The 24,502-nt window shown below is 49.9% G+C and overlaps 8 protein-coding genes across 8 annotated transcripts; 6 read left to right on the top strand and 2 right to left on the bottom strand.

Annotated features, from left to right (window-relative positions):
- Nucleotides 1-631: 631 nt before the first annotated feature.
- Nucleotides 632-2,246, top strand: BO79DRAFT_191526 (monoamine oxidase; the record flags this gene model as incomplete). The annotated part of the gene is made up of 3 exons (XM_025680833.1): nucleotides 632-815; nucleotides 869-954; nucleotides 1,011-2,246. The coding sequence occupies 3 exons, from the start codon at nucleotides 632-634 to the stop codon at nucleotides 2,244-2,246; spliced, it is 1,506 nt and encodes a 501-aa protein (XP_025541585.1).
- Nucleotides 2,247-2,274: 28 nt separating this feature from the next.
- BO79DRAFT_280835 (acid protease) lies at nucleotides 2,275-3,836 on the bottom strand. The gene is made up of 3 exons (XM_025688094.1): nucleotides 3,150-3,836; nucleotides 2,781-3,096; nucleotides 2,275-2,730 (listed from the first exon to the last, which is right to left on the bottom strand). Exons 1-3 carry the CDS (start codon nucleotides 3,803-3,805, stop codon nucleotides 2,347-2,349), a joined length of 1,356 nt encoding a protein of 451 aa, XP_025541584.1. The 5' UTR covers nucleotides 3,806-3,836; the 3' UTR covers nucleotides 2,275-2,346.
- A 1,370-nt stretch (nucleotides 3,837-5,206) lies between these two features.
- On the top strand, nucleotides 5,207-6,683 carry BO79DRAFT_226532 (Zn(II)2Cys6 transcription factor; the record flags this gene model as incomplete). Its single annotated transcript, XM_025683803.1, has 2 exons — nucleotides 5,207-5,246; nucleotides 5,305-6,683. The coding sequence occupies 2 exons, from the start codon at nucleotides 5,207-5,209 to the stop codon at nucleotides 6,681-6,683; spliced, it is 1,419 nt and encodes a 472-aa protein (XP_025541583.1).
- A 1,349-nt stretch (nucleotides 6,684-8,032) lies between these two features.
- On the top strand, nucleotides 8,033-8,856 carry BO79DRAFT_280829 (uncharacterized protein; the record flags this gene model as incomplete). The annotated part of the gene is made up of 2 exons (XM_025688093.1): nucleotides 8,033-8,547; nucleotides 8,630-8,856. The coding sequence occupies 2 exons, from the start codon at nucleotides 8,033-8,035 to the stop codon at nucleotides 8,853-8,855; spliced, it is 741 nt and encodes a 246-aa protein (XP_025541582.1).
- A 1,802-nt stretch (nucleotides 8,857-10,658) lies between these two features.
- On the top strand, nucleotides 10,659-11,641 carry BO79DRAFT_280827 (uncharacterized protein; the record flags this gene model as incomplete). The annotated part of the gene is made up of 2 exons (XM_025688092.1): nucleotides 10,659-11,113; nucleotides 11,318-11,641. The coding sequence occupies exons 1-2, from the start codon at nucleotides 10,727-10,729 to the stop codon at nucleotides 11,639-11,641; spliced, it is 711 nt and encodes a 236-aa protein (XP_025541581.1). The 5' UTR covers nucleotides 10,659-10,726.
- A 696-nt stretch (nucleotides 11,642-12,337) lies between these two features.
- On the top strand, nucleotides 12,338-12,829 carry BO79DRAFT_280826 (uncharacterized protein; the record flags this gene model as incomplete). The annotated part of the gene is made up of 1 exon (XM_025688091.1): nucleotides 12,338-12,829. The coding sequence occupies one exon, from the start codon at nucleotides 12,338-12,340 to the stop codon at nucleotides 12,827-12,829; it is 492 nt and encodes a 163-aa protein (XP_025541580.1).
- Nucleotides 12,830-19,907: 7,078 nt separating this feature from the next.
- On the top strand, nucleotides 19,908-20,570 carry BO79DRAFT_226530 (uncharacterized protein; the record flags this gene model as incomplete). The annotated part of the gene is made up of 1 exon (XM_025683802.1): nucleotides 19,908-20,570. The coding sequence occupies one exon, from the start codon at nucleotides 19,908-19,910 to the stop codon at nucleotides 20,568-20,570; it is 663 nt and encodes a 220-aa protein (XP_025541579.1).
- Nucleotides 20,571-22,113: 1,543 nt separating this feature from the next.
- BO79DRAFT_142495 (uncharacterized protein) lies at nucleotides 22,114-23,823 on the bottom strand (the record flags this gene model as incomplete). The annotated part of the gene is made up of 1 exon (XM_025678282.1): nucleotides 22,114-23,823. One exon carries the CDS (start codon nucleotides 23,821-23,823, stop codon nucleotides 22,114-22,116), a length of 1,710 nt encoding a protein of 569 aa, XP_025541578.1.
- Nucleotides 23,824-24,502: the final 679 nt, after the last annotated feature.

Here is a 24,502-nt window from a genome sequence, read left to right as displayed (position 1 = left end):
CAAACTTCTCCCTACTTAATTGATAATCTCCAGCCTTTTCTCTCGTTATTACCCGAAAACGGCAATTTCTCTCCACGGACGCGGAACACGATAGGCCGATAAGCCGATAAGATAAGCCACTCCCTCGGCAATATGGCGGTGTGGCATGTGCGGGGAAACTGGCAGCGTTATGCCGGCAGAACACTGTACTATGGTTTCATTATGATAGGTAGGATTGAAAATGAGCTTTAACGTGCTACAGTGCGCATTAGTACATACCAGTAAACAGTCATTCCTCCTTCAAGGTGTATTTATCTGGTTTCCAGCAACCCATTACTCCAAATGTAGTTACTGTGTGGGGACCGTTAAAGAAAATCCTGAAGGCGGTGTACATCCCAACAACGGTCAAGCCCCACCCAAAATCTCTCTTTTTTAACCCAATCGGGAAATATTTTCTACCGGCCCTGAGAACCATATCCTGAGTGGCAGAACAGTCAAATCTCGACAAACCAAGAACCAGATATCGACGATACCCTTCGGAATGGATTCCAATGCTGTAATATAAAAGCCCACGATGGACCCGACGTAAACCTCCCAGCAAGTATCTACCAAGTACACTCATCCCCTCTTCTACTACAGCACAATCTCCAACATGACCTCTCGCGACGGGTTCCAGTGGACACCCGAGAGCGGGCTCACGCAGGGCGTTCCCTCTTTGGGTGTCATCTCACCACCTACTAATATCAAAGATGCGAACAAAGATGGACCGTGGGACGTCATTGTCATTGGTGGTGGATACTGCGGGTTGACTGCCACGAGGGACCTGACAGTCGCAGGTACTTACCCTATCCCATCCTATCCATCTACACAGGGTGCACACTAACAAAAGCAGGCTTCAAAACCCTCCTCCTCGAAGCCCGAGACCGCATCGGCGGGCGCTCCTGGTCCTCCAACATCGACGGCTATCCCTACGAGGTACGTACCCTCTCCCCTTTCCCACTCCAAACCCACATAACTAACCCTAAATCCAGATGGGAGGAACCTGGGTCCACTGGCACCAATCGCACGTATGGCGCGAAATCACACGCTACAAGATGCACAACGCGCTCTCACCCTCCTTCAACTTCAGCCGAGGAGTCAACCACTTCCAACTGCGCACCAACCCCGACTCATCAACCTACATGACCCACGAAGCCGAGGACGAGCTCCTCCGCTCCGCGCTGCATAAGTTCACTAACGTCGATGGCACCAATGGACGGACCGTCCTGCCCTTCCCGCATGACATGTTCTATGTCCCCGAGTTTAGGAAGTATGATGAGATGTCGTATGCGGAGCGGATGGAGCAGATCAAGGATGAGTTGAGTCTGAATGAGAGGAGTTCTCTGGAGGCGTTTATATTGCTGTGCTCTGGTGGAAAGATGGAGAATAGCTCGTTTGGAGAGTTCTTGCATTGGTGGGCGATGAGTGGGTATACCTATCAGGGGTGTATGGATTGTTTGATCAGTTATAAGTTTACGGAGGGGCAGAGTGCGTTTGCGAGGAGGTTTTGGGAGGAGGCGCTGGGGACGGGGAGGTTGGGGTATGTGTTCTCGTGTCCGGTGGGGAGTGTGGTTGATGAGGAGGGTGGGAGGGGAGTGAGAGTGAGAGTGACGGCGAGGGATGGACGGGAGTTTGTTGCCAAGCGGGTGGTGTGCACTATTCCGCTTAATGTTCTCTCTACGATCCGGTTCTCGCCTGCGTTGGCTACTGAGAAGGTCTCTGCTATGCAGGCGGGACATGTGAATATGTGTACGAAGGTGCATGCCGAAGTGGATAATAAGGATATGCGGTCGTGGACGGGTATCGCGTACCCGTTCAACAAGTTGTGCTATGCTATTGGTGATGGGACGACCCCTGCGGGAAATACGCATCTGGTGTGTTTCGGCACGGATGCGAATCATATCCAGCCCGACGAGGACGTGCGGGAGACGTTGAAGGCGGTTGGGGAGTTAGCGCCTGGGGATTTTGGGGTGAAGCGGTTGGTGTTTCATAATTGGGTGAAGGATGAGTTTGCGAAGGGCGCGTGGTTCTTCTCGAGGCCGGGGATGGTGAGTGGGTGTTTGGAGGGGTTGAGGGAGAGGCATGGAGGTGTGGTGTTTGCGAATTCGGATTGGGCGTTGGGGTGGAGGAGTTTTATTGATGGGGCGATTGAGGAGGGGACGAGGGCTGCGAGGGTGGTGTTGGAGGAATTGGGAACGAAGAGGGAGGAGGTAAAGGCTCGGTTGTGAGGGGTTAGGGTATTGGAAGGGTGTTTATTGGAACATGAATTTCATACTACATTCAACATAACTATACACGTGAGTAACTGGGGATATAGGCAGTCTATGTCTAGTAGGTGTCGTTGGAGGTGTAGTTCTCGCGAGCAGCGAATCTCAGCTCCGTGGCGCCAATGTCGAACACAGTGACCACGTTCTTCTGGAAGGTGTCGCCCAGAATGTAGAGATCTTCGGAGGTGTCGCTGCCACCGTCAACGATACCGGTGATGCAGACGGTGTTGCCCTCGTCATCGGTGCCAGCATCGAGGATCATGTCGAGGGGGTTGATGTAGAAGGTCTTGCCGTTGATGGTGATGCCGTGAGTGGGAGGGGTGGCGTCGCAGTCAACGATGTAGGCGCCCTCGTCGTCGGAGTAAGTCGCCGCAGGGGAGAAAGCGGCGTTGATCTCCTGAGAGATGGAAGTTGGTAGGTAGTTCAGGGTGGTGCCAGAGTCGACCTGCATTTGTTAGAGTCTGGTAAATAGGGGAGGGTGTGAGTACGACGTACGATGTACTGGATGTCGTCGCCACCAGCGCTAGTCAAGCTCTTGCCGTTCAGAGTGACAGCATCAATGTTGATGGTGTAGAAGTCATAGGCCTTTGAGTAGCCTTCAATGTTGGTGACAAGGATGGAGGTGTTGGTGAAGTCTTCGACAAAGTCAACAGGAGGCAGACCGCCCAGAGCGAGATAGCCGGCGGCACCGGAGACATCGCGCTCAATGGCCAGACTGAAATAAGGTTCAATCAGTCCCTCCTCCCACATGGTGGTGATGATGTTGCTGTAGACGACTTGCTCGTCGGTCTTTGTGGAGTAGGCGCTCGTACTAGTAGACGTTAGATGCCTACTTGTGCATATGTGACAAGGGTGAATACATACAGGGCAGGGTACGCAAGACCAGTCAGGCCAGAGGTGGTTCCGTCGCCCTCCCAGGCGGCCTCAGTGACCACGCCGATGGTTTGATCCACAGTGATATCGGCAAGAGTGACGGTTTCGTTACCCATCACTCCATAGAGGTACTCACCATCGCCATACTCGATAGCGAATTCTTCTCCCTCGATTTCCACGAAGGAGCTCTCGACAGTCCAGGTGGAGCCAAAGTCGCAGCTCGACTCGGAGGTCTCGCGGCCGGTGTCGAGGTCAATACATGTGAAGCCGGTTTTGACAACCCAGGTATCACTGGAACCGGTGTCGACGATAACGTCAAACGAATCACTACCAATGGTGATTGAGGTAGCGAACTCCTCGCCTTCGAAGAGGGAGATCAAGGTGGAGCTGCCACTGCTGGTGGAGCGCGTGACATACGCAGCGCTACGAGGGTTCACGTTCCCCTTGGACTTGGTCTTGCTCAGCTCGAGGTACTTGGAGGCGGCCTTGTGTTGACTGGGAGCGGTGAATGGAGTGGGCTTGTAAATGGTGTGGCTGCCGCTTCGGCGGACGATGTTTCTTGCCTTGAGCGGGGAGGGGGTGGGTGCAGCCAGAGCAGCCCCAGCAAGAAGCGAGGCAGTGGCCAAGGTACCGATGGGGATATACATGGCGGCAGTTGAATGAGGAGTGATCTAAGTGATTGCTTGACTGACAGGAGAGAAAGACCATGCGGAAGAGGGGTGCGTTCGAGACATTATATAGGGTTGGGAAATTACATCCGGTAGTCGGACTAGACCACCAATCTAGCTACAATTAAACCTGCAGAAATGAGAGACATACGCTGGATTGCAGAATGTCGCTGTTGTCGACCAGCAAAGCTCGCAGCTTCCGGAGTGGCGGCTAGTAATGACGCGATGCGAGTGGTTGACAAGACAAGGCGGGCCTGTATAGTGCTGCCTGATAGCGACGAGACCTGGCTTCCCACTCGATCGCTAGGAACAATAGCGCCGTGTGGGCCCGGCACCGATATTGCTGATAGGGAGCGTTGCGTCAGCACTGGCCCTGGATTGGTGCGAAGCCAGGCCCACAGCAGATAAGACGCAAGGTGTGCGTCGGAGTCCGCAGGGGAGGGGTCAAAGGTTGAGGATTGAACAGAAGATAGATTGGAATATATTGCAGTCGTTAGGGATTGCTTCATGCAGTCGGTGTGATCGTGTTGCACTTTTCCCCTCCTGTAATAGAGTTACCGAGTCTTGAGTAATTGTATCGGGCATCATCTCGGGGATAACCCTCAGGGCATTAGCGCCCGGAGAAATGTTGACCAGTGCAGCACACGGCGACTATCATCCGACAAGGCCATTGTGTCGAATCTGAGGCACACTTAACTCCCTTCATTTTGATTTCCATTTGAACACGACCAATGACGGTCATCAGGAGGATGGGAATAGAGTCCTCCCTCGTCGAGACATGTATCAGCTGCTTGGCATCCGAGACGGTTCTCTGTTTGACATTGGCATGCGTGCTGTGGTCCCGAAACCCACAATTGACACCTGACAGACCCATGACTGGGTAGAAGGGAGGCCAAGCATCGGAGACAACCGAGAGGGGGAGATGGCTTCATGCTTGATGCTGTCAAGCTCAGATCGGCGGATTATCGGAGTAGCTGTCAGATCACGTGGTGGGGCGTTTCCAACAAGAACAGCCCTGTGTTGCTGATATGCGACTTTTCGAAAGACTATTACCAAATTAGCTCACAGTGCAGAATTGTTAATTAACTGTGCGATAAGGGACATCTTCTCAGTCCCTGCAGTGTATAGGATGGACGGAGATGCCGTGAAGAAAGAAGGGCTGATACCGCATTGGGAGGCAAACACGTGCGGGGAACCTCGGAAGGGAAAGACCCGCTCCGCTCCGGGCGGCCATCGGACATCCGCGGAGTTCATTTCAGCGTCCTTGAAGTTTCCACAACCCTCCCCATATCAGCCCACTATCGGATAGCGCCATCAGCAGCTAATATCCGCGCATACTTGCATGGCGTTCATGCCTTGATGGTCGTCGAGCGGGCCCCTATGGTCGCGACGGACTCCGGTAGTAACTCCCAGTCGCGAGGTATGCCCAGTTTTGTCCCATGCGAGCAGATCATGACTAAACCGTTTTGCCTTCCTAGGATGCTTTCAATGTTCGAAGCGCCGGATTGTCTGCGACAGAGGGGAACCTACCTGCTTCAAATGCCAGAAGAAAGGGATCGAGTGCTCAGGATCGGGTCGCTTTCGCTTCAGCCCCGGCCTAGCGACTAGGGGCAAACTAAAAGGCTGCACGATCCCGATACCAGATGTCGACCCCAAAACGGTATACCAAGAAGCCTCAGATACCTCTCGTCCTATTCGGTGGAAGGATGACCAGAACAGAGTCAATAAAAGGCAGAAGCCCAGAAATAGCGGGAAGGAGCGGAACCGGAATGGATTGGCTATAGACGGGGGTTCCGTCATTAGTGGCACAGACCTTCCACAGTCAATGTCTGCTGGAAGCCGGGACATTGTCTTTAGCTCAGAGCAAGTGGTGGTTAGACATGCGCCCTCTGATGACCGCCAACCCTCAGTAATGGAGTTGGCTGTCGGCCAGTGGATCGCACCGGTCGATCACAGAACCCGCGAATCATTCGATTACTTCGCTAGATATGTCGCTCCTGTCATGGTTGTCCTCGATATATCGAATGGCTACCGGGACATCATTCTTCCCATGGCTTTGGAAGATAACCTTCTACAGCAGGCTGTTGCCGTTGTTGCTGCACAACATCTTGGCTCCCGACATCCCTCATGTCGAGCGGCAACCGAGTCCCGCCGATCGGCAATAATTTCCCGGCTACGACGTGATTCCCAGGTTGGCTCACCGGATCTCGTCTTCAATCCATCGACTTGGGCAACTCTGATTGTGCTACTTGTTGGGGAAACCGTTACCGGCAGCTCCGAGTATAGCCACCTGTTACGGACTCTCCTCACTCTGGCCCAAAACATGAAATCTGTCGGAAATACCGAGCTGAGAGATTTTCTCACAAAGCAGACGGACATGTTTGCATTCCTAGGACAGCCACTGTTGAACGCAGATCTAGGCGCCGAGAGACTTAAAAACCCTGTTGACCCAAGTGTCTGGATGGCTTCGAGAGCGAATGCTGATTCGCATCACCACAGAACATTGTCACTTGTGAAACAAGTCTTCTCAAAAGGCGCACAAATATATCTTCAACGTGCCACTGCGAATCAAAGTTCCTGGCATATGTTGGAAGAGCTGCGCCAGCTTCTTTGTCAGATGAGCCCCACGGAGCCGGGTGCTCATGGATTTGTATGGTCATGTTTCATTGCAGCAGCGGATAGCGTGGATCCCGAGCACAGAGCTTTTTTCAGCAACTATCTGAAAGGGGTATATTCACGAACAATGTTCGACAATATTCCCAAAGCTCTTGACGCCTTGCCTGCCATCTGGGATCTCCAGGGTTCTGCAAAGTGGACCGGAAACCTGCCCCGTCTGTCGCCTATCCTGATCATGTGATCAATACATCCCATATGGGGTTTTAATCACCACTGCCATGAGAATTCTCGGTTCACCTCCAATCTCAAGCTCGTAGCCGCTGTAACAGCCCCTGTTAGCAGAGGTGATGTTGACATGTCTCCGAGTTGGCTACAGCGTCTGCTGAAGTGGACTTTATTGTGACCTTCAACACTTCGACATCGACTAACAAGCGCCAGTCCGGCGACTTCTCCAAGTATGAGGTGCTATGAATGGGACATTCTGTTTTCATAAAGCTGATCAGAGCTATATGAGCACCATTGACTGCTGTCACGAGCTTATTACGGATGCAGTCGCCGGTCCGAAGTCACTAGCCGTCCTGGTATGGTGTCACAAAGGGGGTGACTGTCGGGTGACACCGCAGCTAGCCATATTTCCGAGATGCACGCGTTTCCCCGGCGCACAGATTGCACAAGGATGTAGCCCTAATAGGCCAGGTCCTAATATCAACTAGTTGACAGTTCGATTGGACTATACAAGCCTTTATCGCAATGGTATCCTTCCGTGTCACTGTTTCTGCATGTGTTCGTGGGATGAAGTGTCGCACATTCTGGACAACATACAAGACAATTAGTGAAGTCACCAACTCTGGCAGAGCAGCTATGTGTAGAACGTTGGGTTTAAAAATCTACGCCACCATTAGTTAGAACTCTTTTCCCCCGCAGACGAGATCCGACCAATACACATTGTAATTTTCAAGCCTGAGAGCTTTGTAGTGTCGGGCCATTAGAAGAATGGAAGAACTTATGAGACCGTCAGATAACACACTGTGATAAGTGAAATACTTGCATCTGGTACATACGTAATGTGCGCTATACTCTGGGAATGCTTATGGGTAGCGATTTCGGACATACACAGGGAATCTCAGCGATGAGCTGTCACTTGCCATGCATACATAGGGACTGGAAAAATCAACACACAAACCTTAAAGATGAGTTCTTCTCCTTGTGGGCCTTGGAGATCTATGAAAGCGTTGGACAGGCAGAGTACGAAGTCGCGCCGATCTTCGCATTCTTCCCCCTCCCGCTTCTTATCCATTTCTCAGTTGCCTTTTTTCATTTCCTTTTCTTGCTCTTGTCATATCACCTCCCTATTTGATGGCGTAATGCAATTGATTTCTCTTTGACGCGGCAAAGTGGCGAATCAGCTATATACTTTTGTCGATCCCAAATGAAGGGAAAAGAGAGAAATCATTGCCTTTGCCCCTTGAATTGCACCTTGCCTGAACCGCAAAACGGGAGCAGACATCACATTCCTTTGCAGCGAATGGTCATTTAAAGCAAGAAGAAGGTCCCGTTCTACACACGGACATCCTCGCTCCCGATCCCAAGATGTCTTACACTCTACTCAAGGAAGAGGAGGAGGCCGGCATCACCGCCACGCAAGATACCAGATCCCTGCCTTCGTACACAAGGGAAACCAGCAAAACTAGAGCACTGTCAAAAATTGTCGCTCTCACCCTTTTAGTCGTGGCAGCCTCCTTCCTCGGTGGTCTTTTTGCCCTGCTGGGATACCGCGTGCCCACATTCGCCATTCCTTCATCTTCATCTTCATCATCATCTTCATCTTCTCCTTCTGCGACCACCCCCTTCCTTTCAAAATCCACACCACATTCCGTCACCGAACTACAATGTGGCACCTCCCCGGCTGAAGCCCGATCTCTCGACTGCGTACTAGACCTCCTAGCCATGAGCTGGGTACGTCCAGCCTGCTACGACAAGGAGTTGACTGAGGAGTTCCTCGCCGAGAGGAACTGGACCTGGACCACAGACCCATGGGGCAAGCATCATCTCTCTAAGTCCGAGGTGCTTGACGGTGACTGGGAATACGTCTACGTCGACCATTGGTACCATGTGACACATTGTGCCTTCATGTGGCGGCGTATGGCGCGGGCAGTTCAGTGCCGGAAACTTGGGTATTTTGGATAGTTATACGGCGGCCTATGACCACATCGAACATTGTGGTGATCGGCTGGTGGCTAATACGGGCGAGGAGGTGGTCGGTGTACCGGCCATTCTCAAGTATCCATCTTGTGGACCGGGGAGTCTGGGTCAGGAGACCCCGGCGTATTGGATCTATGAGGGGGAGGTGCAGTATAATACGAAGAAGCAGGAAGGGCTTTATGCGGATCATATGAAAATGGAGCATGAGTAGGATTGATATTATAGAGTATTGAAGATCCTTGATTTTTATGGGAATGAAAGTGATCATATGTGTATATATCAAGATCATGAAATAACGGCTGTGAATAAGGCTTTGATAAGCTTAAGACTTTCCGTACGGCTATAAGTTCATTTATTTCTGAATGCTGGAATAGTCATGTTAAGTTCGTTAGCACATGAGCCATCAAGTGCCCAGCTGGATATACTACAATATGGTCGGTTTGTGCATTCCCAACCGATTCTCTATGATCTGTACCACAATACTTTCGCCGCATAGTCGGTTTCCAGCAGATCTCATCGATCAAACGGAAATGCTATTCCGGGATCTTTAGTTTGTAGTATGATAAAGGTTAGCTATTATACTTCTCGGGAAGGGGATACACCCTTCACCTACCCTCCGCCCACAGTAGGAGCTAAGTCTTGTTTTGACTAGTGGGAGAGACCCACCGCCTTTATGACAGAGACACCTTGCTGCCCGAGGCATCAAGTCACTGCCTATAGTTTTCGATTTATAGGCGGTGCGATTCTGCCGGCTCAAAATACCCGGCCTTATTCTCTGGGCAACAAGCCTTACCTTCCAGGTAGGCGGCAGGGTGCGGGCGGCATGAGCAAAGGCTGGTTTGGCGGTAGCCCTTCTTCCCTCATCTTCGGGCCCATCTTCTATGCTAGAAGTGTATGGACCGCAATCCGAATGCTTTGGATGAACAACATTGAAATATTATGTCTACGCTAAACTTATACGTTTTCTGATAATACAGAAGCGAATAGGTTACCCCGCATGCTTATCTGCTGTTGCATCTGCTGTTCCCCTTGCCATGTACTTGGTCGTAGTTAGGCTTGACATGTGATGCGGAGTACTGTTCGTAATGAATCCAATGTGCATCAACTGGTTACAATAGACTTGCGGGATAACAATGACATGATAGTATGAAAACGAATCCGTGGTTCCAGACCCCAGTCAGAGGGTCGGATCCCCCGATGAACAGCGACCTAAACTACTTTCGTATATTAAAGCTAACGGACAAGCCCGACGATCGCTTTTTCCCCCTCTGACTCGGCTTCACACTTCGCCTGACTGGGTTAAGCGTCCGGTAAGTACGGCCAAGCATGTAACAGTTACCTGTCTTACCACCAGGCAGACCCCCCCCCCCTGGTTTGGCACATTTCATTTGTACTTATGAGTCTCCGGGGAGCTTGTTAATTCAATGCGGTCCCACTTCCACAAAGCCGAGCGCGCTCTCTCAGGGGGCTGCGAAGAAGAGCTGGTCAACCTCTGTAATGCCATGAATTCCCGCAGTTGGTGCGGCATTCCTGACAATACAATGTGAAAAATGAACATGGCGAAATCCCCTTGTGCATCGGATGAGATCTTTGATCTAGTTCGCTTCTTGTTCGTTGTAATGAAACAGGCCGCCTCGGGCTAATTCAAGCGGTGTGGAGGAGACGGTCGCACGCCGCTTGGTTGTCGAATTTCCGTCTTGGCCTCTATCTACCTATGAGATAATTTCTTCATGCATAATCTCCCAACAGGGCAACCTCCGGCCGGTAGCGCTTAACAACTCTTGGGCTGCTCACGATTCTGGAACGATCAGCCGGCACTGTGATAGGATAGACAAAGGTATCCGTTCTCCACCCCGTCTACCCTTGTCGGTACATGAACTATCCCACTGCCATACCCATCGTCGCATTTCACTGCGGGAATGATTAACATCCGTCACTAAGTTTTGAGATAAGTAAAGGCTTCTTGACCCCGCGCGCTGCGTTGGCAGCCCAACGGAGTATATAAGGATGGCTAGTTCCACAGGTGGTATTCTTGAATCTAGCTCTAGCTTTCCTGAGACTAGCTCTCTGTGATTGGTCGCGATGGCGCCTACTACTCAAACACCATATTGGTGTTTTACGCTGAATAACCCGGGTGAACACCGGGTGCCGTATGATCGGAAGATTGTTCAATATGTTTGTTATCAACTGGAGGAGGGGGTTCAGAAGACGCCCCATTTTCAGGGCTTTGTCCAGTTCGTCGACAAGAAGACTACGATGAAAAGGGCCAAGGAGTATCTTGGTGGTCGGTATCACCTCGAGCCCATGAAGGCTCGAGATCCTATGGATGCTATTCGGTATACCAAGAAGGCAGAGGGCCGTCTTGATGGTCCCTGGGAGCATGGCGAGTTTCTCATGGCGCGGTCCAATAAGCGCAAGAAGAGTGATATGGAAGAGGAGTATGATGCTGATCCTCGGTCTTTCAAGTTAGTACGTCCCGATGATGCTATTCAGATTGAGATTGATCGGATGACTAGGGACTTTGAGGAAAATGCCGAAAAGTATTCGCTCGAGCGGATGGATCGGCCTTGGCAGGTTCAGATATAATGAACTGTCGCAGCTCCCGGATGATCGTATTATATACACTGGGTCTACGGCCCTACTGGTGGTGAGGGCAAATCTACACTTGCGAAGTCTTTGGCTCGTTCTGGATGGGCGTATATTCTGCCACGGGGTTTGGCAGACATGACTTACCAGTGGGCTCGTCAAGGAGTGCAGAAGAATGTTGTCGTTGATATTGAGCGGCGTGTCTCGTCGAGTCATTACGATGGGATCTATTCATTTATCGAGATGGTCAAGAATCGAGTGATTTCAAATACCAAGTACCGATCGGTTGTCGGATTTATGAGGTTGGATGTCCATGTTGTTGTTGTTGTTACGAACGTCATGTTTGGTGATACTAAGATTACTCGTGGGCGCATGTGCTTGCATGACTTGTCTGGTAGCTCTGAAGTATAGATATATATATATATATTTGCGGGTAACGGGAAGATCCGAGAGTTAATCGGTTTGGAATGGAGGTCTTTTCCACTTTCCATGGATTCTATTGAGATAAAACAGGGGGGCCCCGGGCGCAGCCTGGGGGGGCGTAGCCCTTGTCTATGTTCTACTTGGATTAGATTCTGCGTAATGCAAGCCCAAGGTGATGATCGAGGTGTAGGATATTGGTGCCTCAGGTGTCTCAGCAACCCCACTTCTAATAACTTTGCCTTCTGTTGCTGAGACTTGAGACTCAGCAAATTACCCCTTTAGGGGTAATTACAGAACCTGGAGGATCCACGGAGATTGTGGAGGGGCCCCCTCCGATAGGAGGCCTCCCCTTTAGGGGGGATTGAGGGGGTTTCCGTACGGTAAGTACGGGCGGTGTGCGATAGCAGAATCTCAAAGAGGAGATTCTTGGCAGTCTCAGTGTATTTTTGCTGAGACTAGGATTACCTGCCTAATCGGGTAAGGCGCGGGTCAGTATTGAGCCCTCTACTGAGCAGTGATATAAAGTCCTTCCTCATGGCCTCTCATCAGAATCAAAACCGTTCCATCTTTTCTGCTCACTGACGATAGATCTATTACTTTACGCCCTACTCCGTCTCTCAATACTCTTGTCCACACTCTCTCGACCCTGCAACCCGATAGACTTTCTTGTTGATATCTTCCACAATGTCGGCCCACCTAAACGCTTCTCATACTGCCTCTCGACAGACCGCAAGGCCAACGGACAACAATGGAAAACGTATCACTGAGACAATTCCATGCGCTCCAAATTCTGCCTCCTTCAATATCGCTCCTTCAGGCGAATTGTTGGACCAAGCCGCTCTACCTCCTCATCATCAGGCCCAGGCATACATCGACCCGAGGTATCTGAATGGTGGTCGCTTCCTCGACCTTCCGTGCCAGTACCCATGGGATGCTGAAAGCGAGTACAATATGCCGAACGCCGTGGAGAACTGGCATTTCGTTACCGCGGTTCAGCCAGATGTCGCGCCCCAGGACCACCATTACCAAGCCGGCACACAGCAGGAAGCTATTACATGGAACAACTTCGCCGTCCCAGGAGTAATGACACCATTGAACAGACCGGAAAACAATCCTGTGGAAGGGTATATTGACTCTCCTGGCACTCCATTCAGAGTCAGTAATGCGTCCAGCTGACAACCAAGCAGGAATACCCCTCTCCGGTGCGACTGGGCGAATTGCACGAACAGACCAACCTTCAATAGATGGGCAGACTTAAGCAGACACATCAAGACCATTCATGTGTTTCCTGCTTCCCATGTGTGTGAGATCTGCTATCAGACGTTCAATCGGAAGGACAACCTCATGGAGCATCAGTTGCGGACCCATCGATTCTAGTAAAGCCTCCTGCTTATATCCTTTGCTGAGCGAGATTTTCATACGACAATCACCTGTGTCGTCTTTGCGTTTTCCAAATTTCGGTGACCTACTCTAACTTTGCCTTTTCTTTTTGGCGCTTCCAACTATACCTTTTAGCATATACATTTCGGGCATCTGTGGTTATTCTTGTTGTGTTGTATCGGGGTACTAAGACGGGGCCTTTAATCTGCGGTAGCTTTGTTAGAATACCCCTTGTTTTAGAATTAATCGGAATTATTTGAGTGAGATAAAGTCTGCATCTAAGTGTGGAACTTCTGCAAGCCGGGTTTCATGATCGGTCGGCTATATGATCGTCCCGCCGACCGATAGAGTACAAGCATACCTAGTGCCCCTGCGAATTGTGTGGGAGTCTGATGTACTGGCAGTTCACTGCACCCGAGCCGCGTATGCTACACAACGCAGAACCTCCACAGAAAGACATGGGAAACGGCTGGACCCCATTAGAAATCCCAGAACCATCCCACGGGGGGAAAAATCGAGGCATGCGTGGCGGTGAAGCCGAAATGTGGCTAGTGAGCCCAGTGCCTTGTGTGTGTCCAAGGCAGTTGCCCTGTGCCTGGACACGTAAGTACTGACTATTCGTGCAACAGCTTGTTACTGGCTTGATGGGTTGGTTTTGCTTCTTTCGTTCCGCTTCGTCACGTCGAAACTGATTGGTCTGAGCGCGCTTACAGGAGGTCCAATGGAATGGCTGCTACCTACGGTAGTAGTAAGTAGTTCGTCTGGATCAGACCCACCGGCTAGCCTTACCGGTCGCCCAGGGAATCCGAATCTCTTCACGCATAGAGACTTTGAGGGAAGGCATCCGGGCTATCGGAGATATCGGAAATTTCAGCATAAGATTGCTTTTAAGGTCTGCTCGTAGATTTAAAGTCTCCGGACCCACTGGATAGAAACCCATGCGGTCCGAGCTCGGACCGGCCCACTTAGCCGAGATCGGTTCCAAGGTTATCTTCCGAGGGATGGATAAATCTCCGGTAGGGATGGGAATGCGTTGGTTCTATGTCTCTTGATAATACTCTAATATGCTATATGTATTTGGTTCTAATGGATCATTGGAGTACTATCGATCGCAGGTATTCTAATGGTGTATTACGTCCCTACGCCCGTTTTGGATTTTGATCAGATCTGTTGATCTGCGTTGGTTATTCATAAGCGCTTAAAAGATGAGGAGCGGGGAAGCGAAGATCCGTCGACAAACCATAGGTCTTGCGGTATAGCAGAAATAAGAAAATGTGGGGGAAGCGAATAGAGGCTGCAATATCGACAATTCTACATCTTGCATCGCAATAGTAATTCTGAATTTGCTTCATTTATTCACCGTTCATTCGATACAAGGGCATATGTTGACTATAATTTGCTAGGTACAGACAGTTTCATGCTCGAGAATACTATTGATCTATGAGCATATTTTTCCTGCTTACAACTCCTATCCCTAGGCTCGAATGTAATTAGAGCGAAAATCGCGTTGGTCTCTGAAATCTTCGTCATCATATGGCCAAATAGTATATGTTCCCAGATGGGACCAGTCCTTAAGCTGTTAGATACTCCCAAGTCGAGCATCACTGACCAAGTAGATTATGACTGTGTATTGCGGTCCTTCTAGACGAATGGAGGAGTCACTCTATGGAACCTTCCATCGACATGACAAGAGCAAATCGGTTGGTCTAGCGAACCACCCCCAGGTGTGTTTTGTGTTCACAGAGCCCTTTCATCTGGATCGGGATTATAAATATCCTCCATTACAACACTGGGCAGACCTTGAAAATGGTTGCTTCATGGCTACTGCATAACAATGCTGTGATTGTTTCCCATCAAAGAACTTATACGGAAATCCTGCCACCAGTATACGAAAAGCGCAATATACTTCACGGGCGGTAGTTGCGAGAGACCTCCGAGCACTAGAGTAGTCATCCCAATTATCACTGAATTGGTAATAATTTCAGAGGGTAATCATTCGAGCCAACATGTGTCCCCATCAGACCGCTCAGAAAGTCACAATCCGACCTCATCCTCTTCTTCTATTCTAGCCGTGGCGGGTTTTTCGCATCTTTGTATCTTCATAGAAAAGCCCGCTTTATCTGTGCCCCATATAGGCCGATTTGGAAAGCACGACCTCATAACGCGAAACAAGGCGTCCAAGGAATAGAATAGGACAACGGATACATCAGACATCAATTTCGGTTAGTTATATAGTACACCCCGACCCCACATGAGCTGTACTGATGTTGAATCAGGACAGCTGCGTCTTTGTTGGAGTCGCTTTACGCCCAGATGTTGGCAGTGATTGTTACATCATCACGCCTTCATTCCCAAGTCTTGCGTTCTCTCCTTCTATGACTCCGTGATTTGGCTCTCTTTGGTCTATAGGTTGCTCCACACAGCCGACCATATGTCGTCTTTGCTCTTCTGTTAAGAGGTCCTGTCTGCCTATGGGCATTGGTATTGATGTATGAAGGGGTATTTGCGATATTGTAAACATGATGCGCCTCGGGGTTCAAGCAACCGGTTGCCTTGGTAGTTCGCTTCTATCCGGACTCCGAGAGAAAGACCTTTGGCATGATGAGATATTGTGCCAGGACCCAGAAGAAAGGAATGAGTATATATAAAAGACCAAGTATATGGTGAAGTGCTGTTATGTCGAGTATAGGTAGGAGGATAACGAACGGCTGTGAAGCGAAAAAATGAAAAATTAAATATGCTGGCTATGCCGCCACATCAATGGTGATGATCAGAATTAGGGCTTCAAAGGTAACACATTGAACATGTGGGATTGAGGAAATGCGTCTGGCAGGTAGTACACCGATGCACTGGAAGTGGGCTGATTATGAGTGTCACGCCAATATCGATGAGTCGGTCGAGCCAGCTTCAGCTAGACTACCGACCCAGTCGTCGAAGGAGGTGTATTAACCTGAACAGGGAAAGGGGATATCTGAGGTAGAAAGGCCAGCCGTCCCCTTGGTGTCTCTTCGTGGAGGCTATTCCCATGGGGCAGATCGGAGGCGCCAATGTCCTCGGTGGCTTCCTCGAGGACAGCGGTAACTGTTGCCATTCTCTTGCGTGTGTATATGAGAATGCTGGCTCAGTGCTTTGTCCATTGAGGCACCGGTGGAAGAGGATTTCCCCATCCTTGTCAGAGAACCGACCGCACTTTCAGGTCGGACGAAGATCAAGACCTCAGCCCTCATCCCTTGTCTGTGGGGATAGAGGGAATCAATCGCGAAGGAGCTCTCTAAAACATCAGCTGAATTCTGTTGATTCTTTTGAGTAGGTCATTTGCCACACTGAATATATTGGAGGTCTTTCGCAAAGGCATAGTCCAGTTATACTTGATGCGGTCATGGTTCCGGCTCTTTTCATAGATCCTTCTCGTTAATCCCCGTTATAACAGATGCTAAAGTAGATTTGACCTTGCAATTCATGCCCAAATCTCCATGTACTGCTGTTCATGATAGAATGATGGCGTGCATGAGTAATATGGTGTATTATGAGACATGGATAACGTCAGTGCTGCGATCTGTAGCTCTATCGATGAATATGGGGATAGCCAAGAACACAGTCAAGGAGGCGGGGGGGGGGGGGGGCGGTTATATAACGGTTGATAGGGCTTGGTATATCGGGAACTTCCTTCTACAGTATGAATCCTCGTGGTCTCTGCGATGAAGAGGGTTAGTACATCGGAATTTGTCAGTTATGAAATTTACTTATATTGTACGGAGACTGCCGTTCGTCCAGATGATCTCTTTTGGCTTGCAGTAATACAAGCCAGGCCCTTTTGGGGTTTCCATTCCGCGTAGCTTCAACTGACCCTCAGCGGCAACGCCATGGATATGGAGCCAGCAGATCAATTCCACGCCCTGTTACCGCGAAAAAGACTCAGGCATATATCCAAGACTGAGTGTGAGGTGTCTTGGCCTATGCATGCGGCACAGTACTCACTCAGCTCGGATACCTGCTTATTCCTACATGTCTCGCTGCTCACCGCCCCTTGTCTAACCTTCTCTCTCTGAATTCTATGCATCTCACAGAATTAACGAGCCACAGGTAGTCTCCAGCTAGTTTGAATAGACTACAATTTCTACGTACTTACATAAAGTCTAAGTCCAGACACTTGTTCAAGCAGATTCATATTTACCTGAATGATCTTCCGTTTAAGTTTACGTGCAATTGCAATGAGTTGGCAACTTGAGATCATTCAGCGCAGCTTTTCTACAAGGAGAGATCCCTACCTAGACTCTCTGCTCTTTAACTACCACCACAGCTACTACTACGGTCTAGCTAGGTACAGAGTGCCAATAGCAATCGCCTACGGATGTTCTGCTAGGAAAGAGAAAGGTGGGGCGGCATCAGATACCACCACATAATGTCAGATCCTGTGCCACAGTCTTGACCCAGTCGGACTCCGAATCAATATTATCAGATCAATCTCGAGCACTGATTCCTGCGTAGCAGTTTTGGGAAGAGGCATGTCATTAATGAGACATTGGCAGTAATCTCTGATACTGATGCAGAATGGCTTCGTTACGAAATTCGCAGGATTCGGATAGATTTGTCGGGTATTGTAAATCTCTGCAACTGAAGTAGGAAGAAAGGCTTACACGAACTGTATTCTGCCTCCATACACGGGCCTGAACACGGCGGAATCGCCTGTGTAACTCGCAAGGGGCTTCTTCTGGGGCTTACCTAATGACTGCAGGTTAGTATGTGGCTGGTGTCTGTTTTGAACAGGGGGATGAGTCCATGCTCGAAGATTCTGCAAGGAACTACTAATACAGTACAATACCGCCTTCAGGCGTAAGACCGAATTAGGTAGGTGGGGTAGGAAAGTGCACGAGCGACGCATTCCCAAATAGGTAAGTGGGGTAGGCGAAGCAAGTCGGGTAATCGACATTTTAAAAGAGTACCCTTGGCTGATTGCCTTAGTGATGACTCCAGAGATCTATGCTGTAAGCTATGTCTTCATTCATCTCCTATGAGGCTCTATTGAGCCACGTGGGGGATATAGCCCGATGGTTAAGTAGGCTGGAGGTGTTTACATGGCTTGACTCAACCCTACGGAGTGCTGCTGGCACAGATGTCTTCTCTAACTAGTAGAGGCACGTATGCCCATTTACGCGACCGGTTGGTGTGCTTTGAGAGGCATTAGAGAGCAAGAATTGATTGCTAATGGAAGCTGAGGCCGTTGTTGGCCGTATGAAGTCCTGCGATCTGACAGGGACCGGAATCTATTCCCATCGTATCAACGAGACCACCCGCATCGGTTGGAACCACCCACCAAAGAGTGGGGATCGATCGTCCCAGCTAATGTTCCGGGCATATCCGTGCTGAACTATGGAACGGGAGAGGTTGTGGATCAGATTTTGTAAGGTTAACCCTGTAGATAGATGAACGAAGTTAGAAATGAAGGCTGGAAGCGCACGGTGATAGTGGCCAAAAAAAGGGGGGGAAAAACCACAATGCCATTCCATGAACGAGCGGAGGAGCCGCCGCCAGTAAGGGGTTCAGCCTACCACACTCTTCTGCAAAAGAGGGCCTAAAGTAGAAGAGGTTGATTCTGGGTTTCCATATCTCAGTAACCCCACCTCTGAAGCACTGGTCCTGGGCTTGCAGGACCTGATCCGTCCGTCCAACCGGGTGCACACCAGGGCAGTGGTGTCACGTGTTTGATCGGAGCCAGGATTTAGATCCTTCGTGGCTGTGGGGAACAGGAGTCCCTAAACGGCCCTTCTGATGATGTTAGTATGTTTACTGCCCGTATTTGAACTGCTTGTACGTCTGAGATGCTCTGGTTTGCTCGGCCTTAAGTAGCAGAGCCCCCGCACTAGCACGTGCTTGGGGATGCAGGGCCGGAGCAGGTAGGCGGGGCACACTCAATACACCAACGTGCAGTATAAGAATGTAGTGCGGACTTCAAACAATGGAAGCCATCACGATAAGTGTCCGTTATCTGATATCCGGCGGCGACCGGTGCCATTTGATGTGCTGCCTTGGAATCAAAATCCCGTCGCTCCATGGTTCCGTGTCCAAATGTCTGCCTTCGCAAGATCGATCGATATGACGTGTATTAAACAAGGATTGGAGACTGTAATCGATGGAGGGGCCCGCGGAGGGTGTCCACTGCGCCTTGCGCCTGGAACAGGAAGGACTAGCCAGTTAGAGCTACCAAGGACATTGATGAGCTATCTCAACGTCCTAGGCCAGAATGCTTGTAGATTCTCTTTGGTGATGGTGTGCTGTTTGACAACGGAAGTGAGAGGAGGGGTCAGTTGGGGTATGACGAAGGTCACGCACAAAAGCAGATGAAGATTACATCAGAAGATCTAATGAAGAGATAAGATCTCAGATCATCACGCCCCCGGCTCGGTAGGCCTGTTGTTGATAAAACGAACCTTGGCAGCCCTGGAACGTATCAAACCATACAATCTTGGTTCAACGTCTGAAAGTCGGACTGCGCCAGGGAAGACAGGCGGTCCGGGAAGAAATCTACAGAGAGTTCATGTTCAGGCGCAACGGAGACTTCCACGCCTTCGAGAGTGTCGAGTGGGACGTCATGATTGGCCTACGACGGAGAAGGTACCAGTCAAGGCACGACGAAGGCGTAGTATTCTCACTAAAAATATACAGGCTACGAGCCGCTTCTACTGGCCGTACCTCTTACGTATTTTGAAGGCTTCTAGCTATTCCTCCCCCACCCCAAGCCCCGCCAAACATCCGGCTACAGGACGCCTTGCCTCAATACTCCTCATCTTTCTCAATATCACTCTATATTCCTGGCAGCGGATCTAGTCATTGGTCGTGAAGCTCTGCTTGCCCTACCTTCAGATCGGGCGGTCTGATGCCACCCACAATGCCTCATCCGGACGGGGACACCTCTCCTTGTCAAGACTACATAGACCGGGTCGTAGCACCGAAATTCGATCCTTTTGCGACCACCGCTAGTGGTGCTGATGATCAGGAGTCCGATCATAACGGCACAACCAATATTGACCACAGTAGTGCCCACACTACCACTTCTTGGTCCCTCCCTGGGATTAGCCCGGACAGGACCTTCAGCGGTCCCGGCACTTCGAATCCCCTTGTGCTACCCTTTGGCACTATTCACAATTATGACGAGTGTACCAGTACCAGCTCATATACCTCGAACTGCCCCATGAGCGCCTGCATTGATCCGAGTGCCTATGCTGAAACAAAGAACGATTATCCTATGGACGAGGTCGCCCATGAGGATTCCACCCCGGCCTTCCAATCTGAATCTCTCTCGCCGGGGAATATCGACGATCATGAGGAGGGCGCCGTCTCATGTACCCCTGATTTGGCCGCGAGTGCCTGCATTGGTCAGAGTGCCGTTCCTGAAACAACCGACAACCATCCTATGGACGATGTCGCCCATCAGAATCCCACCAATGGCTTGCAATCCGTGTCTCCCTCGCAGGGGGGGCACCATGAAACAAGCCATGAACCAGCGTATGAACCACGTCTTCATGTCCGAAATAATTGATACTGACTTCCCCCAGAAGGGTGAGGTGCCCGGAGGCAGGTTGTCGAACATCGTTCGGTCGACAATCTGACCTCAACCGACACATGTCTACCGTCCATAACAAGACACCTGTCCAGTGTACAGAGTGCCATAAAACGTACACTCGCAAGGATAACATGATGACGCATCGCAGAAAGGCACACGGGGATCCGAATGATGCGAATGCGTCAGAATAGGGGTCTTGATTGCTTTCAGGTTCCTGCTATTAGTGGTTGTTGATCACTGAGGTGAGAAAGGCCACACAACATGTTCGTTTCACACTGACAAAGGGGTCTATAGTCCATTGCTATTGTGGCTTGAGTACCATTCCGTTCTAACGCTTCTTCGCCGCTAAAACTCGCTTGTCAATGTGTTCTTTCACTTTCCCCGAATGCGGAACCACCCATTGTGGTGAAGCTTTGAGGGTATCACTGGCAATAAGAAGGGAAATGAGCATGAATGACGGCCATAAGGATACTTGGTGTCACGATCTAGCGGGGTAGGATGAGAGGGAGAAACCAGCATGGTTACACATGGACACATGACCATCCCCAAACCTCTGATGGCGCTTTAGATATATCTCCTTTTCTATTTCTTGTTTATAAAGACAGATTCGATCGATTGCATGGGAGATCTTTGGATTCGACTGCGTGAAGACTATGGGTTCATGTCATGTGGGGACTTATCTCTCTCTGTGACCTCGCTAGCTATGCCATTTGAACTAAGCTACAGTGAACGCCTGCCGGGGGTGTATCCTTCCACCAACAGCCAAAACCTTGCTGAGGGGCCAGGTTCTTCTTGTGACAAATATAATGACAAATTCATAAACCAATCGGACAACCGATTACAACCAAGCTCAATATCTCCTGGCCTTCTAGCCATCAGGCCATCCATAACAATGAATTCCTACACTACGATGCGGTATCAGGCTACGGCATTCCCGGTGGGTTTTGAAGCCCAGATCGATGAGATCCACTTGACATATGACTTGCTACACGGCTAAAATGGCGCAAACACTCGGTGTTTTGGGGTGTAAGGCTGCACAATATGGGGTCAAGCCGACTATTGCAATATACAAGACAGTGTTATTTGCCTCGTACGTGAACTGGCTAAGAGATCTTGCTACAAATCTATATGAATTCTTATGACCCTTTGGCAACATGTTTAGTCACATTCGGATGGCACTTTTATGGCTACCAGAAAGTTCACTACATCCAATAGCTAATTTCTTTTGCAAATTATTAGGTAAACTTGGGGTGGGAAAGCATTGTAGAAAGAGCGTACGCCCGAGCAACGTTACTCTAGGCAGTCAATAGTATCCAATGATACGCGATGAGGAAAACCATCAAATACACAAACATGGTCACATACAGTGAAACCTTCCGAACTGCAGCCCTGTGCGTCTGACAAAGTTGTTCATAATGTTGGAGACGCTCGACATGATCCATCAGATCACGAAGGTGGCAGAACATCCCGTTCTCGTCCTCGTCTATGGACCAGTCATCGGACTCTTCTCTATGTCGAGTCAATCGCTCCTGCTCTTGAGGTTCTCAGATATGACAGTAGGAGAATCGTCTTCCACGTACACTTGGTTTTTGAGGTTTATCTCGTCACGGGGACGCTGAATTGGATTGCTCTCGTCCATATTCAGCTCGTCGTCGTTCGGAGTAGGTGCTGAGCTCTTTCCTCTGTCCAGCTCGCTGGACTGATTTCCAGAGGCACCTGCGGCGGTCGCCTGACTGTCGGCGCTCTCTTGGCTTGAAGGGCTTGTCTGACTAAGAGCTGCAGTACCCAGAAGAGGTGCATACGGTTCGGGCTCGGTTTGTGGCAAGGATCGAGCAAGGGTACTGTGAGCATCGAAATACTGACTGCGGGAGTCAAACTCGGATTCTGGAGCGTACCATTTTACTGGGAAGCTATATGGACTAGAGCCCTCTTCAGTCGTGCTATACCAGGCATTCGGAGAAGGGTCCGAAGGTTTGCTGGCGTCCTGGATATAAGAAAGTGTCGACAAAGAGGCATTTATATCCTCTTGTTTAGCTGCGCTCTCCGGGGCTTTCGTGGCGGGCTCTTTCCCAGTAGAGCCAAGCTCCTCATCTGAATTTGGGCTATCAGCGGAAGGATACGCCCCGGGCAAGCGTTCACTGTGGCTTAGTTCGAACGGCATGGAAAGACAGCTCAAGTCATTAGAATAAGCCGGAGTTGATTCAAATGCTGGCCAGGTAGATTTGGCTTTGAACAAAGGTTGGAGCAATGATGATCCGTCTTGAGCACTGGATGTACCAGTAGTCTGAGACTCAGTTGAGCCCAGCTGTTCCACCTGAGGGGCGGATGTATTACCAGCTGCATTTTCACAGACATGGGTGTCATCGAGCTGTAGCAGTGGTGTTGCAGAGTATACACTCGAAGCACCCGAATCCAGGGCCTCAGTTGACTCGTCTTGCGGCCCTTGAAGGCTGGATACATCTGCACCCTCTGTATTACGGGCTTGAGTTGTTGGATCGTTTTCGCTTGGAGATTCGGAGGCGGTAGATGACTCGGAAGTGAGAAGCGCGCTGGAATTAGTCCGCTCCACCTGACGGCGTGGCATCCCAAATAAATTTCCAGCATCGACGTTGTGAACCGCTGCACCGCGGCGATGCCGGATTTGGGGGTATTGCGCTGCCTGTACCTGGTTGGTCAGAAACTGTTGAACATAGTCACTTTCTTCCCTCATTGAGGATCTGAAAAGACCAGGGCCCTCGGGCCTACCTGGTCCCGCATATTGTATGCATGGAGGGGCAGTATGGATTAGACAGGGGCGCGACAGTTTAGAACTAAACGACAGAACAGATGTAGGTACTTGGCTCCTTGTTCCTCCCATATCAGAAGTTTGCTCGTTTGCAGGAGAATTGGTCTCGATTTTCGGAAGTGCATCAATCAGTGATGCCGTCCTAGGCCATCCTCCCGCATCACCGTGCTGAGTTTCAGCAAGGTCAGCGGTGGTGGTGGGCGGTGGTGCTGAAGCATTGTCGATAGCAGTGGCACCAGGGGGGGCTTCTCCTTCGATTTGGATCAAAGGTTGGGACCCGTCACTTCCAAAATCATAACCAGGAGTTGTTTGGTTCGCGGGACTTCCGTTCTCATCGGTAGCGCATTGGCCTTCGGTTGGACAATTGGTAGTAGGTGTGTTGGTATCAGGGTTGTAAGGCGAGCCTTCAGACTTTCTGTCCCACAGTGGTAGAAACGAAGGCATTTTCGCTTGAATATACAACTGGACAGGTGAAGATATTCGTCAATGGGGTAGGGTTCTGCTTGCAGAGACTCGTAACTAGAATGCGTAGGGCCGGTTGTAGCACTAGAAGAGTTTATCTTGCCAATTCGAGCAGACATGTAGCGTCTTATATAATTGGTGGCCCATGTACAATAAAAGGGTCATCGTAGGGCTTCTAGGAATTTCCCTTAAACAAATACCAGGTTGGGGATATTCCCGATGCCAGGTATACGTGAGGTTGGTACGTTCCTTAGGGTAACGAGCAAACTGAGATTCGGTGATTCTTACATCTATTGAAGCTAGATTTACATTGGAAGGGAATATATTACAATTCTGCCATTTCATGAAATATCCTCTCCGTTGTTAATCACAATTCCCGAAGATACTGTAGATTAACATAGGTATTTACCAGCATAAACATATGTGTACGGAGTAAGGTCTTATTTTTGGGAGGATCTCGTCTCCGCACGCTGTTATTGAGAAGAACATACCGTCACATCTGAGGTTGGTATAATTACTCTCGTGCTTTTCAGATACCTCGAATAGTCAGAATCCGAATGATATATTTTGAAAATATGTTGCAGACGAGCTTTTTCTCAGATTGGGTGAGATAATCTACACTGATAATTGTGGGGCGGGAAGTGCCTACTATCTGGGCCAT

This window comes from Aspergillus costaricaensis, assembly GCF_003184835.1.
Source record: "Aspergillus costaricaensis CBS 115574 unplaced genomic scaffold BO79scaffold_9, whole genome shotgun sequence".
NCBI lineage: Eukaryota > Fungi > Ascomycota > Eurotiomycetes > Eurotiales > Aspergillaceae > Aspergillus > Aspergillus costaricensis.
Note: the sequence above shows the minus strand (reverse complement) of the source record. Positions and strands in the feature narration are given on the sequence as shown.